The sequence below is a fragment of the Elgaria multicarinata genome, chromosome 1 (assembly GCF_023053635.1).
Source record: "Elgaria multicarinata webbii isolate HBS135686 ecotype San Diego chromosome 1, rElgMul1.1.pri, whole genome shotgun sequence".
Taxonomy (NCBI): Eukaryota; Metazoa; Chordata; class Lepidosauria; order Squamata; family Anguidae; genus Elgaria; species Elgaria multicarinata.
In genome coordinates, this window is record NC_086171.1 from 124,597,844 (window position 1) to 124,625,611 (window position 27,768).

Here is a 27,768-nt window from a genome sequence, read left to right on the forward strand (position 1 = left end):
CAAGAGGTTAGACTCTATTCAAGTAGAAAGCTTAATAAAAGCTTTGTGGATTACTTAGCAAGCCTCGTCATTTGTCTCCCATCAAAAGCAGGAGTGTTCTGAGAAACAGGACACCAGGTAATCCTGACAAAGACCCCCTGCCTGCAAAGCCACTGCCTGTCCCTGTAGGCGATACCGAACTAGATCAACTAATGGTAAGTGAGCATAAGATGGCAGCCTAGCAGTGCAATCCTATACACAGAAATAAGCACCACTGAATTCGATGAGACTTGTGCCCAGGAGATTGAGAATAGGATTACAGCCTAAAAGTTGTACTAAACACAATTCAAGATAAAACACATGCTTTGAATTTGGGAGTGAAAAATACTGAGCTTCAAACTAATGTAAGGTTATTGCAGTGTGTGTGTGTGTGTGTGTGTGTGAGAGAGAGAGAGAGTTTAAAAAAATAGTTTAAATTCCAGTAACTGGAATTCAAGCTACAGCCTAAAATAGAAGAGGGAGAACAGAATGAATGGAAACTGTGGCAGGGTATCAATATGTCTATTATTTTGCCATTGATCTGTACATCACATCATTTGACTTGCGTCATCAAAACAGTTCCACAGTTTCACACGGCTAACGAAAAAGAACTCTAAGTTGGTTCTTGTACTGTCATTTTAGTCTTTGTCATCTCGAAGGTGAGATATTCTTTCATCGAAGCGGTGTCATTGAGACAGTCTATTCTACATAATTACACTATGGCAACTGAAACCAGCTGTCAGCCATCCCAGTACATTAAGTACTGATAGACATCTTAAGAAAAGTCAGTGTTTCAAATACATTAACAACATCCCTACTTTTCTTCGAAATGCTTTTGTACTAAGTGACCTGGAAAAAGATCAAGATGAACAGGGGGAAAAAATACTGAATAAAACTCAACTTTCAAAAACTCGGTGCCCCAGAAATCCTTCTAGAAAGGTTAATTAAAATGCAGATTTCTAAGTAATTATAACTCAGTGCATAGCAGCTTTAGTTTCTTTTTTTAAAAAATAATAATAATCAGTTCTTCATATTAACGATTCCCTGTATCATTTTGCTTCTGAACTCTGGCAGGTGATTTTTTGGCAACAATTTTCAATGGCATGTGGGTGACATCTATCCTGTATCTAAAATTAAAGACACTTTCTTGAAGCCCCACTTATTAAAATTAAATGTAGCGGTTTTAAATGGCACGCATGAGCGCGCATGGCTTGTGCAAATGAGTACAGACTTTCACACACAGTCTCCAATTTGCATGCACAATTTGAGCTGTCATTTTGAGAACAGGCCCTCTTGTGTCTAACGTCTGTGTTTCATTACATTTTAAATCTTAAATGAAAGAATTAAACACAAAACAGAGGAAAGGGGAGAGAGAAGAAAAGGAAGCAGAAGTAATAAATAATTAGAGGGAGAGGGAGGAGAGAAAGAGTAGATGAAACCAGGAGGCAAACAACAGAAGAATGAAAAACAGGTAAATAAGGGGAATTACTACCAGAAGGGAGCAGAAAGGGACAAATGAGACAAAATTTAGAGAGAGGGAGGGGAAAACAAAGGAAGGAAATTAGAATAGTATATCTGTTGGAATATTATTAGGACGTACTGTTGGAATATTATTAGGACGTACTAAAACGTCACAAAATAGTGAGCAATCTTTAGAGCTCTTCAGAAATCTTCTTAACAAGTGATGCAGGAGGTGGTATGCAGGCTTCATTAGATGAGTTTTGGCTAGCGCAAAACAGGTTTCAGGTTGCAGTATGATCAACTGGGACCAAAAGCAATAATGGTCATTGCCCTGTGTTTTGAAAATATAAAACCTAGCAGTTATATATTTTATATTTTCAAAATACGGGGGAACCGCCATGTACTTGGAACTGCACTTTTTTTCTACAACATGGAGAAGAGACCGGCTGCTCCACACGAAATGCCACTGCTCACAAATGATGTCCCGCATAGGGCCACCCTTTTCCATGCCCAGGGCCTTCGCTGATCAAATGGCAGGAGGAGAGATTTAATTCTAGGAGGCAGCACACCGGCAGAATGGAGAATCAGAGAGCTGGCTGCACCCATGACAGGAGACATCTGTGTTTCTGCTATTGTGTTCTGGTCTCCCTCAGCCCCCTTTCTTCCCACACACTCCCTGAGAGGTGTCAGAGTTCACGATTCCCTGGAACTCCAAACCTCTAACCAAGGAGCAAGTGATTGCTGCTTGAATTAAGAGCTACCAAAAGGGGAGGGAGGGAGGGAGGAAAAGAATGATAGTGAACATGGGGGAGTGCTGACAGAAATGAAACCCAAATGGAGCCACTGAGAAATAAGAGGGAGCTGTCAGCATGCTCAGGGGATCCCCAAGATGTGTAGAAGTAACACAGCCCTATTTAAAAGCCCTAAGGTGGCAACCACCCCCCAACAGATGTGGGGAGGAGAAAATCACTTACTACTCTCTTCAGGCAACAGAAATGTTTTTCCCCCTCATGCACTTTTTTGCACCTTTGGATATGAGGATCCTGGGCTCTGACAATTACAGGTAAGCCCCATTGACTGCCTGGATTTTTTTTACCCATGGATAGGAGGACCTGGGCCTCCAGCACATGATCAGCAAGGCCCACTGAATGCCTGGATTTTTGTGCCTTTAGATATGAGGATCTTGGGCACATTACCAGCAAGCCCCATTGGAACAAAGGGGAGGGAAACCAGGCATCCGTCCTCTCACTTCGTTTCTCTCTTACACAGAACAAACATTTGCTTTCTAATAGGGCCTGTCTCCGGTGAAAGCATGAATAAATTATGACCCCTTCAAGCTTCTCAGCAAAATCATTTCTTTACATGTCTGATCGTCAGTAGCAAACAGTCAGTGTTGTGACAAAATACGTGTTTGTTGCCTCTCCCCTCCAACCCACCCCCACCCCTGGACAACAATGATTCACAGTATGGGGAATCTAAAGTGGTGTCTCGCCTATTGAGAAACACAATAGCAATCGCCTGTGTGAACATCCCTGCGAATACTGACTGGAAAGACACAGCAGCATAGTTTGCACACTTTGCGAAAGCGGGGCTGTTTAATCCCGTTGTATGAAAAGGAACGAAAGGAAGTTTTGGCCTAGACTTTATAGAGACACAGAAACCGACTATAATATAGCAAAGACCAGTAACATCCTTCCCGCCACCCCGAAGTGTCTCAAGGCTCATTGAGCCTGGCAATTCAATTACCCTCTCAACCCAGAAAGGCGTCCCCTTACTTCCGCCCCTTCCTTGCCAAGTGGAGGTCTACGGGCAATGGAATGTAGACTCGGGCCGAGTACATTGTGCAAGGCCTGCAAATATCTGAAATGCCTCAGGCTTCAGAGAACAAGAATCCCTGACCTTTTATGATTGCTACAGTAGTTTCCCCAACAACACACACTACATACAATGAAGCCCTTAAATACCTGACAAAAGAGTGCATTTGCCAGATGCCACCATCAAAACAGTCTGTTGGGATGAAAGTGGCTTCAGCGAATACCTGAGAGTCAAGCTGCCTCCCACTTTGTGAGGGACCATGGATAGGTAAGCAAACTGGCATGTAGCGGGCATCAGTGGAGACCGGTGGCTCTGGTGGGGCTGTGAATCCGTTCTGGGTTTCGTTCAGAACCAGCCAGAACTCTAAAGGAGCTATTACATAATGAATCTAATTTTGGGGGTGGGATTCAGTACTTTGGATAGCTCCTGTAGAGTTCTGGTTGGTTCTGAATAAAACCCAGAATGGATTCACAGTCCACTGAAATTGGAGCCCCCCCTCTCTATCACACACACACTTAAAAGCCCTGTTCTTGCATTAGCTACATGTAGGGCTTAAGGTATGGTGGTGGGAGAGGACTGGGCCTCCCGGACCCAGCACTGACATTATATCTGCCTGACCTCCATGCATTGGGCAAAGGTTTGAAATGAGAGGTGACCATACTCATGGAGGATCCTTCATGCAACTGGAAGCATGGGAGTTAGTCAATGCTCTAATGGCATGGGAGCTAGCTGACATTATCTTCCAATGTAAAAACAAAACGCTTTGTAAAAATATGATGCACCCAAACTGAACTTGCCTTGACTGGACTGGACCAGACCTGACCTGCCAAGTCCTTACCTGAACATGCCTTGCTGGTTTTAGCACACCCTTTTCTTGACCTACATAACTTCACCTGACATCGTTTCCCATTGAGTAAAATTAGAACTTTGAAATATCAAAGTTTATTTATTTATTTATTTATTTATTACATTTTTATATCACCCAATAGCCGAAGCTCTATGGGTGGTTCACAAAAATTAAAACCCTAATAAAACAACCAATAGGTTAAAAACACAAATACAAAACACAGAATAAAAAGCACAACCAGGATAAAACCATGCAGCAAAATTGATATAAGATTAAAATACAGAGTTAGAACAGTAAAATTTAAATTTAAGTTAAAATTAAGTGTTAAAATACTGAGAGAATAAAAAGGTCTTCAGCTGGCGATGAAAAGAGTACAGTGTAGGCGCCAGGCAGACCTCTCTGGGGAGCTCATTCCACAACCGGGGTGCCACAGCGGAGAAAGCCCTCCTCCTAGTAGCCATCTGCCTCACTTCCTTTGGCAGGGGCTCATGGAGAAGGGCCCCTGTAGATGATCTTAAGGTCCAGGCAGGTACATATGGGAGGAGGTGTTCCTTCAAATAACCTGGCCCCAAACCATTTAGGGCTTTAAATGTCAATACCAGCACTTTGAATCGGGCCCGGACCTGGACTGGCAGCCAATGAAGTTGTAAAAGGACTGGCGTAATGTGATCTCACCGGCCAGTCCCTGTTAGTAAACAGGCTGCCCTGTTTTATACCAGCTGAAGCTTCCGGAGCGTTTTCAAAGGCAGCCCCACGTATAACGCAGTGCAGTAATCCAAACGAGAGGTTATCAGAGCATGGATAACTGTAGCTAGGCTATCTCTGTCCAGATAAGGGCGTAGTTGGTATATCAACCTAAGCTGATAAAAGGTGCTTTTTGCCACTGAGTTCACCTGTGCCTCAAGTGACAGTTCTGGATCCAAGAGCACCCCCAAACTATGGACCCGATCCTTTAGGGAGAGTGCAACCCCATCCAGGACAGGGCAAACATCACCTCGCCGGACAGATGAACCACCCGCTAACAGTACCTCCGTCTTGTCTGGATTGAGTCTCAGTTTGTTAGCCCTCATCCAGTCTATTACCGTGCCCAGACACTGGTTCAGAACAGTCACTGCCTCACCTGGGTTTGATGAAAAGGAAAGGTAGAGCTGGGTATCATCTGCATATTGATGACACCTCAGTCCACATCTCCAGATAACCTCCCCCAGCGGCTTCATGTATTTGTTAAACAGCATAGGGGATAAGAGCCCTGTGGAACCCCATGGCTTAGGAGCCACGGCACAGAGCAATAATCCCCCAGCACCACCTTCTGGAATCGGCCATCCAAGTAGGAGCGGAACCACTGCAACGCAGTACCTCCAACTCCCAGCTCAGACAACCTATCCAGAAGGATACCATGGTCGATGGTATCGAAAACCGCTGAGAGGTCCAGGAGAACCAACAGGGTCGCACTCCCCCTGTCTCTCTCCCGGCAAAGGTCATCCCACAGGGTGACCAAGGCAGTTTCCGTTCCAAAACCAGGCCTGAAACCCGATTGAAATGGATCTAGATAATCCGTTTTATTCAAGAGTGCCTGGAGTTGTCCTGCAACCACCCACTCAAGCACCTTGCTCAGGAAAGGGATATTAGCCACCGGCCTGTAGTTATTAACATCCTCCGGGTCCAGGTTAGGCTTCTTCAAGAGCGGTCTAATTACTGCCTCTTTTAAAGAGGCCGGCACCACTCCCTCTCTCAAGGAGGCATTTACAACCTTCTGGACTTTAGGAATATAGAGCAGTGAAAGTAACAATCCTGCAATATACTCAAATGCTTTATGATTTAAGGCTGAAACCTGGTTGTGCTTTTATATTGTATTTTGTATTATGTTTTTATACTATTTGTTTTATACTTTGAATGGTTTTAATTTTTGTGAACCGCCCAGGGAGCTTCGGCTATTGGGCGGTATAAAAATGCAATAAATAAATAAATAAACTACATGTTTTGTGGGGTATGCATGACTAGCTCCTCTAGAATGGCCCCACAGTATTAAGGGGGAGGCTAACCGATACCCAGAAGCAAATTAAACCTTCCTCTCAAAGCCATCAAACATTAATTGTTTATTATCAGAATCTTTTTATTATTATTTATTTATTTCATTTTTATACTGCCCAATAGCTGAAGCTCTCTGGGCAGTTTACAAAAATTAAAACCATGAAAAACCATTCAAAATCTAAAACAAACAATATAAAAGCATAATATAAAATGCAATATAAAAACACAACAAGGATAAAACCGAACAGCAATGCAGAAATTAATACAGATTTAAAATACTTTTTTTTTTTTTACCATTAACTCACTTTAGTATTTACACATTTGATCTCCTCAAACTATTCTGAGGATTCTTCCCAGGATGAGAGCAAGACCAGGCCTTAATCTGGCTAAACTTTATTATCCAGAACAGAAGAAGATATGTGGTTGGGCTTTTCCCTGTTGTTAAAGATTGGCCCATTTTCTCTGTCTCTCCCATTGGCTTCCTTTCATTGAAATGCATCAAGGGTTAAAATTAGAAATTGGTTACATTCACAGGATGCTAATGAAGATTTGGAAACCAGTCAATAAACAGGATTTAGTAAGTGGCACCATCTTCGAAAGGTGAGTTATTTCTCTCTCATTACTTTATTTCCTTGACTCATTCCGAGCTAAGGATGGCACACTGAGTTATGCTACCAGACTATGCTTTCTTCCTATTTGGATGAGAACTATGCAAATGTTCTCATGATATTTCAATGTCTTTGTATGGGTGGAGATCCACAAATAGAGGACATTATTTATTATGTGATTTGTATGCCAGTTCCGGAAAAAGATTCCTTGCCCATTTGTTGGGAGGATTGTCTGACAATATTTTGGTCAAGCAAAATATGTAAATTTCTTGTAGATATAGATCCTTATGTAACCAGTCAAGTAGCTTTATTTGCTGTGGGTAGTAAAATGATTAGGGGAAAGGTCTCAACAAGTGTTGCTATAAGTTGTGTATATGATGAATCGATTCAATTAGCTTGTTCAATCTCATTTTTTAATCTTTTGTCGTTGCTTTCTCTTTCCTGACAAAACTCTAAAAACTGGTGGTTCTATGCAATAAAATTGACTGGCTGACTACGGTCTGAGGTTGGATCCAAATGTTCCTTCATCCAACTGAAGGGGTCTTCCTTTTATCAAAAAAGATGTATCCTGTCAGAAGAAAGGAAGCTTTAGATCCAAACTAATGTGTATATTTCAGTGCTGGGTGAGGTCGCTCTTATCCTAAGAGATGGAGAAACAGGATTTAAAGGGATCTCTCTTTCATATTCAGGAAAATCGCCACATTAAATAAATGGGGATCTCCCAATTTGCTCGATAACTCCTATGCATGATAAGAGGGAGGAAGTGTTGATGCATGACTGTCTTTTTTGCTAAGTGTAAGCCGCTCTGAGAGCCTTTTTTGGCTGAGGAGCGGGGTATAAATATGATAAATAATAATAATAATAATAATAATAATAATAATAATAATAATAATAATAATCTAAACAAAGGTAAAATTCAGAGGAAAAAGCACGGTCTAGTTTATATTTTTGCATTGAATACACACCTATGTACCACATAGTATGCAGTCAAAGCTAAAATTCAGTGCTTTTCAATATTCTCTTTCTTAGTTCCACTCCATCCTATTATCTGAAGTAGATGCTACTTATTACCACTCTTATAACTAGGTTTTACCTCTAAACAAGAAAAATAGGCTTTAGTTAAAGGAATCTTTTGGAAGAAAAACAACATCAACAACACTCTCATTATACATGGCACTGTACTTCAAGCTTTAGCTCAAGTTGATTTTTCTTCTTCTTCTTAAGTAAACTAAAAAAGAAATTAGGACAAGAAAATCTCAGGTCTCCTCCTCTAGTACAGAATTATGGCCTAAGTCCCACAAAACATTTAGCTCCTTTTACATTAGTGGAGCTCTCTGAGGAGAAGACATTATCTTTATAAGGGGGAAAAAATAAACCTGCCGTTTTAGTTGCCTTACAGTATTCCACAGTGAATCCTACTCTATAAGTACCTAATTTTTAAAATAAATAATATCAATTAAGGAAGTCCATCCTAAGCCAACAGTCATGCAAATAACAGGATATATAATTATTTGAAAGGACGAACTTAATGTACATACTGGCTATGCACTTATTGCACAATATCACCACAGGAAAGTCACAAGAATAATTATGCAATTAAGAAAAGTCTGCTAAATTTTATAATAGCTGCTCTAAACATTATTTCATTACGCTACACACAAAGATAAGGGCTGTAATTCAATCATACAAAAAAGAAAGAACGAACGAAATGCAGGAACTGCAGCTTTTGCCTTTCATTTATTTGGTGAACCAGCCTTTTTTTTCCTTTTCTTTTTTTACCTTGTTTGCAATACTTGTGATAAATGACTTGATGTCTAGATTAGTTGGGCAGCTCTTCTGACAGGGGGCATCTGCACACTTTAAGCACCTGGGGGAAAAAGTAAATGAGTTAAAGCGACTTACAGCACAAAAGTGCTGCCAACAACATGTGATTTTCCCATGTACCTGACAGAAGCTAATCAATCTAAAAATTAATAACGCGTTACTGTTTGGGCAGGAACTCAAAAACGCTCCCGAGAGAAGTGCCATTATTCCCATGTCACAGACAGGTAAACCAAGGCAACCGGCACCAGATCATTCAGCCCACAGAAGTCAAAAGCCAGCCACCCATAATAGACAACTCCGTTATGCATGTGACTTGAATATGTGATAACACATTATTCTTTTTGAGAGCCTTTATTTCAAGTGGCAAAAAGGGCAGGGGGCATTCACCAAATCAGAATCTATCAAGTTGCTCCCTCCTCCGCCCCCGGTCTTCTTATGTTTGCTGTATGGTTCTAGTCGAATGTGATGCCAGATACCCAAGAATGAAGACTTACGAATTCCTGGACCTTTCTATAGTGAATGTTTCACAAATATTAGTGAAGGAATGAATGAATAGGCTTATAGCGGTCATAGAGCAATACAGAATTCTGTACAAAGAAAGATACAGATAAGAGTAATTAAATAAAACCAGTAAATTTTAAAATGTGGCCAAAATAGTTTTCCCTTGTTTGCATTGAAATAAGAAGGAACCTAGCAACCTTTTTAGTGACATAGGATGAATCATCATTCATACAGAACATCAGCTCTTCAGAAGGTCACCCTGGGAGACTTCTTAATAATGGGGAAATCAGCTTCTCTCTACAGTATTTATACAGATAACAGTACAGAAGTACATAATCAACAGACTCTATAGCACCCACTCCACTTGGACACTGACATTAATTAATCGGGATCTTATTGAATCATCCATTTAACAGTGCAGAGGGTAATATTAGTTCAGAAGGATGGGTAGATGGCTGAAAAAGGTTTGAAAAATGGGTGAAGAGTGACAGAAATCATTTACACTGTATTTGCCTAACACTAAACTATGGTTTAGTGGTACATGGATGAATCTCGAGCTCAGGAACTTCCCCTCTCCCTTCTCCTTCAGCATGGATGTGAAGGGACTGGAAGCATTTGCTTCAGTTTTCCATTAACCACAGTTTGGTGTTACATCCAAACAAGAACAAACTGTGATTACTTTTAACTATCATTTGTTCAAACAAGCCGACTTCAGGTGAACAGGTTTGATTGGGTTTGCATGATTTCTTCAGGTAAACTATTGTTAAAACTAACCAGGGTTCCCTGTTTGGACCAAACAACAAACTGTGGTTAGTAAAGAAGCATATACTTCTGAACACCTCTTTGTGTCTATGCTGGAGGAAGAACAGGGACACACTTTTGCAAGTAATGCTAAAGTATGGTCATACTCCGTTAACTTATGTGGACTAATTAATGATAAAGACTAGAGATGCATGAACCCTACAGGAAAATAGGAAAGCTAAAGGCTGGAGACAGTCAACAATCATCTTCTACTTCCTAGTTAGGGATGGACGGATTCACCCACATCCACTCTTGCTGGGCACTTGGGCCACTGGACCACCCGGCGAGCACCCAGTAAGCACTGTGGGGCCACCCATGCCCATAGCAAACTGTCATTTTGTGTAAAAATGGCAATTTGGGGATTTCCCAAAATTAAACGTTGCATAAATGGCAGCAATTAAGGGGCCATTTATGCAACATTACAGGTGTGAATGTCCATGTGTATCTGTACCGCTGTGTAAATGGCCCCTTTATGGCTGCCATTTATGCAACATTAGATTCCTGGAAATCCATGAGCCCCTATTCTTACGTAAAACGGCAGCTTGCTATGGTGTGGGTGGCCCTGCAGCACTCACGGACTGTGTGGTGCTCTGTGATTGGATCCGCATGTGTCTGGGGGCTTGACAATCAGGTTCCGGGGGTGGGGCAAACAGGGAGGATTTCACCAGACTCCATTCCCCCTTTGGACTCCCACAACTTCCCTAATCTAGTAAGAACAGAAACTACAATAGAGGCATCATAGCTCATGTTTGAAACTCTCCTTTCTTTTGTCCCAGGTGTTGCAGGGGTGTGCAGCATTATAAATCCTGTATACATTGATGAATGTGGCATTAGTGTAGACACCACAGGCAATGCTGTTTCTATCATACCACCTTCATTGCTCTAAAAATTATAATCAATCTTCACGAAGGCTAAAGGCATGTGCCAATGACTGTGTTGCCATTTTGCATAATTAATCCAAACCCAAATGATTTCTGTATTTGGAAGAAACCACACCATCCTGGTTTAACACACACACACACAGAGAGAGAGAGAGAGAGAGAGAGAGAGAGAGAGAGAGAGCGCTGGGAAGTCAACCACAATCACACTAGGTGGCCTTAAACAAGCCAATCTCCTTTGATTAGTCCTGTATCTCCAACAAGCAGAGTATTTGTTTGTTGCTGAAATAATAAACCTGTGGTGGGTGTGAGGTAGCAACTTCGAACCACACTTTGCAAGCAGAACATTTGACCTATAGAGATATTCTTATTGGATAAGTCTTAGACTGATGTTAAGGAGGCAGCTTCAGAATACAGTACAGCAAGTCTATAGAAGACAGGATGCACAAGAGAAGGCAAGGCTTAGATATAATATTGAGCTTTGCATGAAGGCCCAGAAGAAACCCAGGGGGGAAACGGAAACAATTGGTAGGGGGACACACTTTTTTTTACCCAGGAATAATTTTGTGCTTGGGGGGGAAATGGGGAAGACATGGGGGGGTTAAGAACATAAGAAGTGCCCTGCTGGATCAGATTAAAGGTCCATCTAGTCCAGCACTCTGTTCACACAGTGGACAAGCAGCCATTGGCCACAGATGAAAAAGCAGGAGATGGTGCAACAGCACCCTCCCACCCATGTTCCCCAGCAAGTGGGGCACACAGGGTTATTGCCTTGAATACTGGAGATAGCACACAACCATCAGGGCTAGTAGCCATGGATAGCCTTCGCCTCCAGGAATTTATCCAACCCCCTTTTAAAGCCATCCAAATTGGTCCCCATCACCACATCTTGTGGTAGTGAGTTCCATAATTTAACTGTGCAGTGTTTTTTTGTGTGTGTGTTTTCCATTTTACTGGCAGTTTTTTTTTTTCCTGGCCCTTTATATTTTTAACCGAATAAAAGACAGAAACCCCCAATTTTGGAAATGCTACAATGAGATTAATTGTTTGGGCTCTTCTTTTTTTTGGTGACTTTGTAAGTAGGGTCTGATGTATTTTAAATTTAAAATACATCAAAATGATCAAAATGAGCGCCTTTTACATTTAAACTTCTCAAAAAAACAAGAACACAAAAAACCCACCCTTAAATTAAGAATTGACCAGGAAGCCATTTTAGCAGTAAAACATGGGGGAGATTATGAGGTTGTGTCATTATGCATCTTTTACGAAATAATCTCTCTCTCTCTCTTTCTCTTTATTATTGAACTGGCTCACAAATAACAGCTGTTGAAAATGTCAAATGTTAATGAGGCAGGGCAATGCAAACTTGAATTTGTGGCATTGGGTGGGGAGGGGGTGGAAGTACCGTGAATATGCCAGTATAGACAGACTCTTATAACAACACCATCTTCCAATTCTCAGAGCACTCTGCAGACTAAAGTGCATCAGGCTGCCATTAATCCCACTTATCACTCTGACAGCTCAGTAATTACACTACTGCTATAGCTCAGGTACTGCAGTTGTAATAAAATATCAACCGCTGTGCAGGATGCATGCTGGTGAGATGTTTTATTAAACTTGGGGGGGTTGATCATCAAGTGACATTAGTGTTGACCTATTTTTTCTATTTGACAATAAATTATCCTTTGACCATGCCATAATAGATATTACAGAGTGCATTTACTGTACCAAAACAGCAAAAGGTACAGCGCTCCAAAGAACCTGGCAAATGGCGACAAAATAAGATGGTAGAAAGGCATGCCAGAACGGTATTACCTAAATGGCTTTAAATGATTGATTCTGTGAGAAATCACAGACATGGCTTGGTACTTAGGAAGAATATGACAACAATGACTAAACCACAGTTCTACATAAATTGCCCACACAAGCAACATTATTTTTATTTTATTTTTTAAAAAACATACACTTCCTTCTTCTGAGGTCATCTTCCACTTTTCAAATTGACTACACTGTTATGCATTTGAACGCAATAATATTTTAGAAATAATCAAGGAGCCATTATTATTTTCTGTGTAACAAATAACTATGGAAATAGAAAACATACTCTCATTTTTACAGGGTTGTTTTTTGATCAACTACATGCAGCTTGGTGAAAGACGGCAACTTCAATGCCATTCACATTCTTTGGGCTTATCTAAACAATCTCCTGTTTGAACAATAATGTATTTATTTAATACATTTCTGTACCACCATTCTGCTGAGGCACCTGAGCCTGTTCAACATTTTTCAAATACTGAAACAAACAAACGTTATGGGGGAAAAAAATTAGAATATAGTTCTCTCAGGCCAGCCGATGACATGTAAAATTTGGTTAATCGTTCTACTGATGGGGTCTGTTCTCTAACAGATCAAGTACCAGCACCAGTGCTGTTCTATTTGGCTTTATTCTGTGAGAGTGTAACAGGTGCCAAAACCTCATTTTGGACTTCTGTACAAGAGACAATGTTAAACAAGCACAAATAGCTCCAGTTCCAAAGGAAACATGTACAGGAAGATGTTTCTACGTCAACTCCAGTGCAAATGTCTACTTGTAGGGGTTACAAAACTATTCACATAATGGTCCAGTTCCATGCACTCCCTAAATATCAATGGTCAGCATAACCACTTCTGATTGCACAGGAGGGCACGGTATCCATCTTCTGCTTCTATTACCATGTAACTAAAGCAGCACCAAAGAACACCACATCCATCATGAGACAACCAGGTTCGCCTTTCTCTCCACTGTCTTATTTCTTACTCTCCAAACTGTTAAGCACATTGATTGGGCTGTAATAAATAAATACATACATACATACATACATACATAAACAGCCACGTTTATTTATTGAGCAGGGGTTGGGCTCGATGGCCTTATAGGCCCCTTCCAACTCTACTATTCTATGATTCTAAGGATCCAGACAGCAGGGGAAAGCGGAAGCAGCACAACCCGCTACCAGACTATTAAAAACTCCAATGAAGCTTTGCTCAGGGGAAATAGGTGATGTCTCAAGGCAATCTAGATAACATCATCGGTTGCCTTTGTCCCTAAACTTGCCTACTCCAAACTGCCCCCTCTTTTCCCACCTGCTTCCATTCCTTGCACTTTTTTTGTGCTTGCCAGGCAAAGGCCATGGACATCTCAGCTAGGCATGCCACATGATTTCAATTACAGCCAAATTCAAATGTAGATGTGGCTCCTCAGACAGGAGATCTGAGGAATTTCAGGGAAAATCAAAAGAGTTTCAGTAGACTAGCGAAATAACTCAAAGCGGTTTTACACACCGATGAACTCACTATTCCATGGGTGCATTTTTTCTTCTTATTATTTTGCAGTCTTACAAGCCATTTTAGAAGCTGCCATTTCTATCTATGAATATCTGGCTCTGGGAGACGACGACAAGGTAAAGCTGGACCCAAGTCCCTTCTCGTCTGCCTCTTCAGCTAGCAGTGGGATTGTAAAAGGTAAATCTGCCAAATGAAACCATGGGTAATCATTGTGATTGGTGTATAATATCCTTACTGCTCTCACAGCAACATAGCTAGGCCAGGAAGGTGTACTAAATAAAGAGGCAGAAGAGCCTGACTAACAATGTGTCACAATAAAATAATAAGGCATACATTCACTTTTAATCCTATACCCACATATTTGAATGAATTCTCTTCGCTTGGTACAACAAAGAAAGAATTATGGGAGACATATTACTTTTGAAAAGGAGTGCGGAAAGCAAAATAATCATGTTTTCAATCTCATTGCCCAATTTTCCAAACCAGGAACAAGCTGACATCTTGGACTTTAATAGGAATACAGGAAGCTTCCTTAAATAGTGTGACCTAGGCCTAATCTACACCAAGCAGGATATTGCACTATGAAAGCAGTATGAAAGCAGTATATAAAAGGCAGGAGCCACACTACTGCTTTATAGCAGTATTGAAGTGCACTGACAACTGTTGAGGCCCATTGACACAGACCATATACTGCTTTCATAGTGCTATATCCTGCTTGGCATGGCTCCTGCCTTTTATATACTGCTTTCATAGTGCAATATCCTGCTTGGTGTAGATTAGGCCTAAATCTGTCTTGATGGGATTATTTAGTCATGATGCCTCCTGTTACAAAGGTGATTAGCAGAGAAAAACAAAAAGGCAAAACAGAATGAGCATTTACCAATCCCCCATGCACACAAGGCTATCTTAGTACAATAAAGGAGACCATCCCCTTCTTTAGAGAAATGTTAAAATAGTTTCTCACAAATGTTCTTCCATATAAAATGCAGGTACAGCATAGAGTTTCCAAAGAGTTCATTCAGTCAATTTTGTGTTCTGTTACACTGGCAGGATTGAAAGCACAAACACATGTGCTCCCTCTCTGAGAGAGAGAGAGAGAGAGAGAGAGAGAGAGAGAGAGAGAGAGAGAGAGAGAGAGAGAGAAGGAGGAGCAGCAGCAGCAGCAAAAGGAAGAAATCACAGGAAACCACATTGTAGGCTATAGAGAGCCTAAGGCTAGCTGTGGTCAAAATTCACATGCATTAACTTACTACAACACATCAAGGACAGTATTGCTTTCTCTGGCTGGCAGCAAATTCCAGGATCTCTGGGAGCCAGTGTGGTATACTGGCTAGAGTGTTGGACTGGGAGTCAGGAGATCTGGGTTCTAGTCCCCACTCGGCCATGGAAACCCACTGGGTGACTTTGGGCCAATCACAGACTTTCAGCCCAACTTACCCCACAGGATTGTTGTTGTTGTGAGGATAAAATGGAGAGGAGGATTATGTATGCCACCTTGAGTTCCTTAAGGAGGAAAAAAGGCATGATAAAAATGTAATAAATAAATTAATTGCCCTGTCACTGCCACCCTCCATTACCTGTTACCTGATCCTGTTAACTGGAAACATTCTGCTACTAAATGATGGCCTTAGACTTTCCTATACTTGTCTAATACACATACATGTCTAAGAAAATGAACATAGGTGGAAGAGGAAGGGAGAAATATTCCCATCCTTATCAGTATTTTATTATGGATGGCAATGGTGGTGTCCGTAGGTTCCAAATATCTTTTTTTTTTTTTAAATCACAACCTTTAGGGTGTAATTCAATGCATGTTTAGATGAGGAGGGATCCTTCAACTTTTTGTAGGACTTTTATAGGACTCCTTTTCTCTCTAGACATGCATAGCACATGCATTGGACTTTTGACGTATTTGTGCCAGACAGAAGGGAAACAGAAAAAAGAGCCTGTTAAAACACACAGAGAAGGAGGAGGAGGAGGAGGAGGAGACCGAGACCAGCATACATTCTCCAGTTCCATTCAGGACAAAGTCATAAACTACAGACACTATCACAAATAGCTAGGATGGTGTCATTTTTTTGATACGACCAGAGGGAGGGAGGGGTGGTGCGCAGAGAGAATATATCCCCTCCAATGCTATTTTATCAGCAGGGCATCATGATTTTGTCCATACCTGCTAGAAAATTAATCTATATGTGCCAGCTTGTTACATGGCATGAAACAACAGTAGCACCATACGAAACAAGGTCTGTAATAAGGGGTAAGAGCTGACTTATTACATATTTAGCAACAAGATCATTATATTTTGAACTGCATTCCACTGTTCATCAGGAGAAACTGGAATGCAAAGAAAATTGGCATTAAACAAAATCAGTGATCACAAGACTCTCTGATCGTTTCATAACTTATTGATCTTATTATTAAGACCAATGGCAGTACAGCAGAAATAAACAACAAAACACTTCTGAGAACAGAAGCAGGGCCTTCGCTCTGGTTGTCCCAAGATGACAGAATGTTTTAGGTGGTTGGTCTGTGTTGTTCTCTCTTGGTCTTTTGGAAGAAATGTGTGGCACATATATTGGAAAGATTGGCTTTCCAAACTTACGTAAGTAAGCTGCTGTGTTACTCCTTGTGAAAATATTTCGAGTAGTGGGAATTGTAAGGCTTAATTTAATTGCTCCATCATTGTTAACCTGCTTAAGCATTGTGAGAACTGCCTTCATAATTCCCATTTTATTTTCAGCGTGTAAATACAAATGACACCTACTGAAATTCCCTTTTCAATACAACTGTTAAAGATACAGGAGCTCTGTCCTCCTTTTCATATGGTCACCCTAGCCAAATTGATTCCTGGCTTTAGCAGCCATTTTATTCACCTAATTAGGAAGCGCTGCAAAACTTGCCACAAAATCATATTGGCTTCATGAGCAATAATTAGGGGCGGGAAAGGGGGGATGTCTAAAGGCTCCAAGATATTTTAGCCTTCTCCAAAAGTTATGGCTTTTAATTGCGTTATCTAAAATATTCTCACGATAAGAAAATGAAGCAAGACTCTTTATTTACATGTACACCACACAACACGCATTTTCTCTTGTCAACTGATGCACAAGGAGAGCAAAATATGATGGAAAAAGCAAAGGCCGGAGATTCAGGGCAGATAAAAGGAAGTACCTTCTTCCCACAGCATAGTCAAACTGTGAAATTTAATACTACAGGATGAGCGACTTTAAAAGAAGATTAGACAAATTCATGGAGGACAAAGCTATCAAGTGGCCACTAGTCATTATGGCAATATGGCTCTCAATGCCAGTTGCTGGGAACATGAGCGGCAGCGTGCTGTTGCTATGGGAACAGAATGCTGGTCTACATAGGCTTCTGCTCTGATCCAACAGGCCACCTTTTAGGTTTCCTATGTTCAGGCGAAGAAGACATTAGTGGTTGGGAACTACGTATAAGGAGAGCTCAAGTATTTCCCTTCATCTCGCAATACGCAGATTTCCTATTTTTGCCCCCAAAGCCTCTAATAAACCATGCTTTCAATAAGTAGTTCCTGTACTTCCTGATCTGGAAGTGGGGGAACTAACATCCACCCCCTTGTCATGGTTGGATCACTTCCTATTGAGGTTTAGACTTTCAGTAGCCTTTCCCTTCTGCAAGGGTGGGGGGCCTATTAAAATGGTCCGCCCCCAGAGGCTAATGGACTCTAATGGATTCCAGAGGGCTCTGGGGGGATTTTCCTGCTGATATGGCCAGTGCTCCTGTCGAAACCCAGGTCGCTCTGTGGAATGCAGAGATGACTCGGGCAGTTGACACGATTGCGCCCAAGCGTCCTCTTCCTCTGAGCAGAGCCCAGTCAGCTCCTTGGTATACACCTGAGCTGAGAGCAATAAAGCAAGAGGGGAGATGGCTAGAACGCAGGTGGAGGAAAACTCATGCAGAGTCTGATCGAACAGGGGTTAGAGCTCACTATCAAGCCTACCCTGTGGCAGTGAGGGTGGCAAAGAGACAGTTCTTTTCCACCAGCATTGCATCTTCTCAGTGTCATGTGGCAGAGTTTTTCTGGGTGGTTTGTGGCCTGTTACACTCAGGGCTAGGGCGTGACGGTTGAACCCTCGGTAGCACACTGTGATGAGTTTGCACGGCCTATTTAAAAGAGGCGATAATTAGACCACTCTTGAGAAAGCCCAGCAAAAGTCATCCCACAGGGTGACCAAGGCAGTTTCTGTTCCAAAACCAGGCCTGAAACCCGATTGAAATGGATCTAGATAATCAATTTCATTCAAGAGTGCCTGGAGTTGTCCTGCAACCACCCGTTCAAGCACCTTGTCCAGGAAGGGGATGTTCGCCACCGGCCTATAGTTTTTAACATCTTCCCAGTCCAGGTTTGGCTTTTTCAGGAGCGGTCTAATTACCGCCTCTTTTAAAGAGGCCGGCACCACTCCCTCTCTCAAGGAGGCATTTACAACCTCCTGGACCCAGCCAGCGATCCCCTCCTTATTTGATGTAATAAGCCATGAAGGGCAAGGGTCAAGCACACAGGTGGTTGACCAGACTTGGCCAAGCACCTTGTCCACATCCTCAGGCCTCAGAAACTGAAACTCATCCAATAAAACTGGCCCAGACAGCACTCTGAACGCCTCTATTAGTGGAACTGCATTAAGTGTGGTGTCCAACTCAAGACAAATCTGAGCGACTTTATCTTCAAAGTTCCGTACCGGGGTTGTTTTATTATGGTTTTAATTTTTGTGAACTGCCCAGAGAACTTCAGCTATTGGTTGGTATAAAAATTAAATAAATAAATAAATAAATAAATAAATACCACCGTGAAGCTTTTCTGCATCAATTTCTCTCCAGCTATTCCACTACCTGAATCACATATGATACACCTGTTGCCTCAGCTCTGCTTTTCCCTTCAGTACCTCCTCAACCCATATTCTCCCACAGGTTTATCTTCAGAACATTACACCTCTGAAGATGCCTCTTCCCTGAGGTATCACCTCTCGCTCTCCTAATTTTTCATGCAAGAGCTAAAAGCAATGAAGGTGGAGAGGCCACGCTGCTGAGAAGATCACCTACAGCATTTTAAAAAATGGAATAAATGCAGGGATGTTCAATGAGGAGACCTTCTTAGTGATGTCTAGGGACTTGAAGCCTGGGGTACTTTTGAGGAGTAAGTACCTGAGGAGACAACAGTCTTAGAAAACCTAAGCCTGGGGTACTTTTGAGGAGTAAGTACCTGAGGAGACAACAGTCTTAGAAAACCCTATGGCAACAAGATTGTTCCTAGCCAGTTCCATCAAGGGTATAGTTTTGCCTGTGAAATCTTCCCACCAGCCTCACATCTCAATGGAATGCTTCCCCCCGCCTTTCCTTGGATCATAAAAAGGTAAGAAATATCACACTTCTTCATATCATAAGTACAGCTTCCAAAATATAGGTTTGCACTGTTTGAAAAAAGCATGCTTTTAATAAGATGATACTTTTGAAATATTTGATATTCTATTTTTATGTTTAAGTTCCATGGCTTTGTGGGTCACTTCTGGAGCATGTGCTGGGAAGCAGGAGAGCAAACCTCAATGTAGATAAAATTAAACAATATATCATGTTATTTTTAAACATTGTGTAAACATTAACATCTATTAGCAGCCTATCTGTGCAATGTTGTTTTGTTTTAGATCGTGCATTTCAGTGTGGTGAAGGCAAAACCTTTTATTTCATTGGTACCATGAATCACTGGAAGTACCTCTAATGTGCATGAAAGCCATTTGTGCTGTATCTTTGGCCCATCACAAATCATGTTTGCAGCCAGGTACATGGCATTATTGGTTAGAGAAAATAGTTAGCACTAATAAAGAAAACGAAAGAGGGGGAATCAACAAACAGCTTGATTCTTTCAAATATGGGAAACAGGTTCTGTAAGATTTGATATTATTTTCACATACTTTCGACACCACCTTGTATGCTCCTATGTGAAAGAAACTCACAGGCCCAACTCCTGAATGCACTGAGGTAGAGTGAGGAGAGTGAGCAGAGTGAGGAGAATCTTCTCCTTTCCTTTGTTCTCAGAAAATGGCAAAGTCTGTATTCAGAAAGAATAGGCAGCTGCTTAGACCAGCCCAATCCAGAAATTTCACCTTGACCTAGAAACTACAACCTAATCCAGTCTGCCCTACTGGGGCAAGTTGGTTTCCTTGTCTGGTGTGGGTTGCTTCAGTTCCCACCTTGTTCCAAAAGCAGGGTGATGATACGCATACTAAATTCCTACCCGACACTCCTAATGCTTCCCGTTCAAGCTCAGCTTTGTTTCTCCTCAAATTGTGAGTGACCCAGTTGGGCACTCAGCTAGGGATCAAAACAGGAGATGGTTGTTACCTTCATGCCCTGCTTGTGGACTTTCAAAGAGGCATGTGGTTGTTGGAAGCTGGAGTCAATAGCCCTTTGGGCTCATGTTCTGAGAGGCATAGAGCTGGACTTTCTACTGCTGTCCTCTTTGGTGACCCCCCAGGATTTATATTTTGATCGCAAAACCCATGATCAGCTGTAATTACTAGGATATACAGCTACATTTCTGAGGGGTGAAATTAAACCACTAATCTAATGCTGTACTTCAGGAAGCAGCTGTACCTTAGTGTACTTTGTGCTATGGATATTTGACCTGAATAACAATGCATGAACAAAAATGTATTATCCGTGGGACATTATTATGCTCGGTAATCTGGATTTTACTAATAAACCTGCCTGTTGGATCCAAGTGAATCAAATTAAATGTGATTACCCAAACAGGAATGCTAAATGTGTATGCATTATAATGGGTAAATCAGAAACCATGATAGTGAAAATGAACATGACCCCAGATAATCCAATTATTTTACAGAAGAAACAAGTTCTGAGAACTGTTGGTCAGTTCACCCATGCAGAATCAGACAGCATCATTCACAGACTCAGACAGCCACGTTATATCATGGCCCAAGCAGGGTTTTTTAGGGTTTTTTAGATTTTAAGTGAGTATGTAAAAGCTAGTGCTATTTTTACAGAAGTTTATCCTAATATGAGTATATAACAGTCTGGATTTTTACAAGCAGTATAGCAGCTTTCCTGTTACCTAAACATGTTTACTTAGAAGAGAGACATTAAAAGCAATGCTCCTTACTTCTACATAATTGTGTTTAGGATCATACATGTTTACATTCTGCTAATGCATACAGTGGTCTTTAGTGCACGACGGATCATGTATCTTTATGGTCTTGATATAAGATTACCCTTTTAGATGGCGATTAATGGTAGCTTGCCAGGTATAGTTAACTTTTGCAGTCACTAGCTAAACTTGGTTATGCCACCATTTGCTCACCATTTAGCAAAGCATGACACAAGAACAGGACTAGGATGGGATTAAGTATGGTAGCTTCTGGCCTTTCAAAACTATTTGGGAGATCTTGTTCCAGGTGGGAATCTACACTGATGTTATTCTAACGTTTTGAATGGGTTACTGTGACGCACAGCGTCACGCGACCCTGGGTCTCGTGGCAAATGAGTTCTACTTACAGGTTCTATTTCTTAGTTCCAGCGTGGCTACAGATTCATGTGCCTCGTTCTACCAGTAATTTTCCTCTCCCTTTCTCAGAGCTGCTGGGTTTGCTCCGCCCACTTCCTGTTCTCCTTCCTTTGCCCCGCTTGCTATCTTATCTGCTACAGCAGATAAATCACACCAGCCTTATACTGTTCAATCACTTCAGAATGGCGGCTGCATCATATAGATAACCTGCCGCCACTCCAAATCCACCCCGGGGCAAACCCCTTGTCAAGACAGGCCCCTGATTTTACTGCCCCAAACTGGAGCTTTTGACTTCTGCAGAAGTTCAGTAGCTTCAGCACAGCAGAGGATTTAATCAGCTTCCATAAACTTCTTTCACCCAGATTAAACCAAAAAGCAGATTAAACCAAAAAGAGGATTAGGACTATGTCTTGTCATGATCCAGAAAGTGCTGGAGCTTTGCCTTTGTTTTGAAAACAGACTCCTCAGTTGAATCCTGGTAAAGTCTTAGCACAAATTAAGTTATGGGGAGAAGACAATGAGAGCTTTCACATAAGGAGGTGGTAAAGGAGAGTTCTCCCCCCACTTCCAAAACTGTTTTTATGAAGAGTTGCTGGAGGATGGAGGTATGAGGATGGAGGAGAAGAATGTGGAAGGCGAAGCTGAAAATTATCAGCAATGAGAGAAAAGAATTCTGCATATGGTAAGAAATACTTTGCAGTTTTATGAAAAATGGTCAACAAGGAACATGGGGAGATAAGTATGTGCTGTTTTGGAGACCCTCAAAATGTCAAGGCTGCTCTTGCACAAAAAAAGCTCCTGTGTCTATTATTCTACAATTCAGCAGAAATGATCCCAATAGATGGGGCAACTAATCCAGAAATGTTCATCATATCTTGCCAAGAAAAGAATAAGGTATCAGTAGTTCCTTTTAAAAGAAAATAAAAATATAAAGCATGTGGAACCAAAAAACAACAACACCCTGCACCTATTTTTTATTTTTTTAAATATTGTGCAGGCATAATCCATACTAACAGAGGCTACTATGCCTGAAACAATTTTGACCAAGAGGAAAAAAAAATAGCTATAGTGGTTTTTTTAAAAAATTTCCCATGATAATCAACAAGAAGGTTAAAGCTTTGATTTTCCAAACCTGGACTTGGGTTCAGTACCAAGTAATAATGAGCTGATAGTTAATTGGTCCAAGCAGAAGCAGGATGTTTTCCGAAGCACTGGTCATTATTTATCAATGTATCATTAATTGCCTATATATTATTTTTAAATGTCTTGCATACAGTGTTTCCCTGACCAAACCTAGTAGTTGGGGTTCAAACCACACCAAAACAAACAGTCATTTTAAGTGGCCACCTCCACATAGGAGACAGCTGTTACATGATGTTCAATATCCTTTTAATCCTCTATAGACCTTAGACAGAATTGGTTGACAGAACTGACAGTTTTTATTATAGCTTTCCTAGTACACAATAATCTTCTTTCACCTGGCCTATTCTCCCAGTAGTGTTATAAGACTTTAGACTTATATCAAGGCATCATTCCTAGCCTGCTTAGGAAAGGAGAAATTATTTTTTATGTTCTGTGACCCATATGCTGTGTAAATTATCTTTTCAAAATCTGGACATTTGTACAGCTGTCCTAACATCAATGAAACACCTAATTCTTGGGCTGAGGGATACCTCTTTCACAAAACATTCCTGAACCAAAAAGAACCTTGTATAACCTATTTACAAAGATGTACTGTTCTTCTGCATGCATCAAACAGCAATTGCCCATTTCCAGCCTTTTCCATTTCCAGAAAATGTTACTTAGTACTCACATTTAGTCTATTCACCACCATCGCAAGCTATGACAAAGCCTACTATAGCAGAAATGTAAAACGAAAATAGCAATGGTGTGGTATTATTGTTTAAAAATCCAGAAATGACTGATTTCCTTATTGCAGTATCATTAATTTTTCCTTTCCATTCCTCCAGCCCAGACATCTTGTTACTATTAGAGACATCATGCATAGCAATTAGCATTATTCAGTACTTTCTGAAGAGAGGTTTTTCTAATATATAAAATAGGAGACTGAAATATAGCATTTCGTAGAACTGTCACAACATTTCATTGCCAAACTCACAAAAAGCTCACAAACCCCTCCCCCCCACACACAAAGGATATAAAATCTGTAAGAGATCAACAAATGTTTTTATTAATATGGACCGATATATGACTTTGAGTTATCCAGAAATGTATATTGTGCCTGAGTTCTCAAATCATGTCCCAATGCAAATCATATCCCAATGCACACAAAACAGGGGTGCATTAGCATCACTTGACCAATCTTGCTCTCCTCCCATCCCCTGGGACCAAGAAGGATTAAAAATACCAAGGTGTTAAGAGACAGCCCTTGCTATCCCCAAAGTGCCACAACACATCCAAAACCTTATAACATCTCACCAATGCACCAACATTAGTTTAAATCTTATTTTGCAATATAGTTTTGTTCCAGCTCTAGTCGAGAAAGATTGGGAGAGGAAGGATTGCAGAACGGGCTGTAACAGCAAGATAAATGAATAGTTGTCTGCTTTATATTCAGGTGTAAGTCACTCCATAGGGAAATCACCAATCCTCGCTGGAATCAAACAGATTTCTTTCAGCAATTGATTTGGCCATGGAGCAAATTGCCATAGGAAATCATATTAATCCCACAATCCGATCATATTCAAGGTACACTACAAGACTGCCATTTCTGATTTTCCATCACAACTAGCTTGATACTTCAACGTTTCAAAAAACCAAGAAGGGAAAATTGAAGAAGGGCGTGTGTGCTTATTTGTGTGTATTTTAAATCAGTAACTTTGGAGGTATCCTGAAGTCGCATGATGGATGCCACAAGAGCGCTCATGGGCTAAAGTGGTAGGCACAGGAATCCCCCAGCCATTGATCTCTCCTGCAAAATTGAAAACCCCTTCTGTATTTTAAAGGTCTCTCTCTTACTCTGGACTATCGGAATCCCAAGGAATGCAACATGCATGCCCCATTTCAGATAATTCTTCTGCACAATGAAATGGATGCCCATTATTTTATTGCCACACCTCTGTACTTTTTATTTTTGAAGGTCCTGTTCAGAGATACAAAGGCTAAAGGAAGCTAAAATGGATCCACTAGGAGCTTTTTCTCTCATACACAAGGCTGTTAACCCGCTGTATCTGCTCTCATTTTCATAATAATAATAACAATAATATATTTATTTGTTACCCGCCTCTCCCTCTGGATCGAGGCAGGGTACAACACAAATAAAAACACCATAAAATACATACAACTAATTCAAACGTTTAAAACCAGTGCATCGTTAAAAGCAGCGCACCATTAAAAAAGGCATCTTAAAATTCAGCTGGGTAGGCCTGCCAGAAGAGCAGAAGAGTCTTTATGGCTTTCTTAAATTCTGGAAGACTGTTAAGTTGACGAATCTCTCCTGGCAAGCTATTTCACAAACTGGGAGTGGCAGAAGAAAAGGTCCTCTGGGTAATAGTTGTCAGCCTTGTTTTTGTTGGCTGGAGTAAATTCTTCCCAGAGGACCTGAGTGTGTGGGGCAGATTGTATGGGAGAAGGTGATCCCGCAGGTAGCCTGGACCCAAACTATGTAGGGCTTTAAAGGTAATAACCAACACTTTATACTTCGCCCGGAAACTAATTGGCAGCCAGTGAAGAGATTTTAGGACTGGTGATTTATTCATCACAGAACTGAGATCCGAGAACTACACAAGGAACATTTCCTTTCCAGCTTTTCTGTTATATAACCTCGAGGTGGCACTGTGGTATAGCAGAATACCACAAATACACAATAATAAATCACACTTCCTTTTGCTTTCACAATTTCTCTTGCTGTAAAAACCTTGTTGAAAGTGCTGGTTAGACACAGAAGTGAAACTAGAGGGTCATTCACATCATCTAAAGAACCTGTAAACAACCATGAGTAAGGAATAATGAGCGAACAATAAATGCCTCATGTAGAAAAGCTGTAGCATTAGTTAAAAAAAAACCCCACTCACCTAGCATTCAAAGAAAATGCATGCTTGGAACAAGAAACCTGAACGAAACAACCTACTTGCAAATATACTGTGCTCTGATTAAAGATGATAATGATGATGATTTTATATTTCTATACCACCCCATAGCCAAAGTTCTCTGGTTGGTATAGAAATGTAATATGCACCACTGACTAAAGACGGTCAGTGTTGCACAGGCTGTCTGTCCTAAGCCTTCCCCTTCATCAATGTGCTGAGTCGCGTAAAAGGATCTCAAACATACTTCATCTGCATCCTGGCTAAAGCTTTGTTTCACATTGCCCAGAAAAGAAAAAGGTTTAAGACAATTTCCCTTCCACAGATCTTTATGAATACACAGTCAGTTCTGGGGGCAGCCAAAACTGCAGAAGGGATCAATTCCATTTTTTGATCATGCTATGACTCAATTGTTGATGCCATGACCAAATCTCAAATGTTCTGTGTACGAGATGGCAAAAGAGATTCAGTTTCACAAAGCTTAGGCAAACTTTGGGAAATAATAGAATCAAACAGATACTTCGGCTTCTGGGCAAATCCAGAACTTATTATTTTAACAATGTCTGTGTTCTTTTCTCCCCCTAAATCATTCTGAAACATCAAGATAATGTGCAATTGTGAAGCGTATCTAGAATTTATTGAAGCTATATATTTTCACTTGTTCACAGTCTGCATCATCAGTTACCTCATATTGTATTACTATAACCCTGTGTATCCAGAAGTATGCGTTCAAAGAACTCAAAATGGTTTTCCCCCATCAAGTACAGCAACGTGTGTGAGAGAGAGTGAGTGAGTGACACACATACACAAATCACACAAAAGACTTTCAGTTTCTTCACCTTTTGACCATAAGGCATGGATGTGCCAGGCATTTAGAGAAAAAGAATATTGTATAGTAAACACACAAAGAACAAATTTCTACATCGAACAATTTAAGTTTTCTCACTCAAAGGGAAGGTAAAGCAATGCAAGAAGAGCAGTTTCTTCACCTGTGCTATGAGCCATTTCATCACGTCCAGAAAAGATATGCTGGTTCAGCTCTTCCCTTCTAATACTAATCCCACTCCCTTTTCTTTTTAAACACTGTATGTACAATTCAATGGTTCTTCTTCCATTCATCACTTGATTTTTTTTTTTAGTTATTTTTTAAAAAAGCTAACATTTTAGGAAGGGTTGTGAAAATGCTTCAGTGATTTTTGTGGGGGGGGGAGGGGCAGGGGGTTATGACATCAGAGCTCTACACAGGCAGTTCTTCCCCACCCCCATTCAAACCTGTGAAACCATGTTTTAAAGATCTCACACTGGAGTAGCAAAACTACCTCTGCCACTCTCAAGATACTATGCAAGTAAACCACCCGTGTAAAGATTTAAGTTGAATACAGATTTACATTGAACACTTGGATTATTAAAGTGAATTTAATAATCACAGAGCTAGAAAGAACCTTAAAGGGAATCTAGTTCAACCCTCTACCAACGCAGGAAACCCACCACTACTGCATCCCTTAATAGGTGGCCATCCAACCTGTACTGATAAAGCTCCAATGGAGGACAGAACACCACCACCTGAGGTAGTCAGTCCCACTGCTGAATAGCTCACACAGTCAGGAAGTCCTTCTCAACATTTAATCTAAATCCTTTTTCAAGTAATTTGAACCCACTCGTTCGGGTCCTACCCTCTGGAGCAACAGAAAACAAATTTATGTCAACACCTATGTGACAGCTAGGGATCATAGAATCATAGAATAGCAGAGTTGGAAGGGGCCTACAAGGCCATTGAGTCCAACCCCCTGCTCAATGCAGGAATCCACCCTAAAGCCTCCTTGACAAATGGTTGTCCAGCTGCCTCTTGAAGGCCTCTAGTGTGGGAGAGCCCACAACCTCCCTAGGTAACTGATTCCATTGTTGCACTGCTCTAACAGTCAGGAAGTTCTTCCTGATGTCCAGCTGGAATCTGGCTTCCTTTAACTTGAGCCCGTTATTCCATGTCCTGCACTCAGGACACTCTGGAGTGCAGGATACTGGAGAAATCCACAATGGATTCAATTGAATTTGGATTTCTGTG

General features: G+C 41.0%; 1 protein-coding gene across 3 annotated transcripts in view; it reads right to left on the bottom strand.

The window, feature by feature from the left end:
- DPYD (dihydropyrimidine dehydrogenase) overlaps positions 1 to 27,768 on the bottom strand; it is a 608,504-nt gene that overhangs the window by 438,455 nt on the left and 142,281 nt on the right. For all 3 annotated transcript variants that reach the window (XM_063136148.1, XM_063136158.1, XM_063136141.1), the window contains one exon: positions 8,560 to 8,647. In XM_063136148.1, the coding sequence (XP_062992218.1) occupies positions 8,560 to 8,647 (88 nt within the window). The remainder of the gene's footprint in view (positions 1 to 8,559; positions 8,648 to 27,768) is intronic.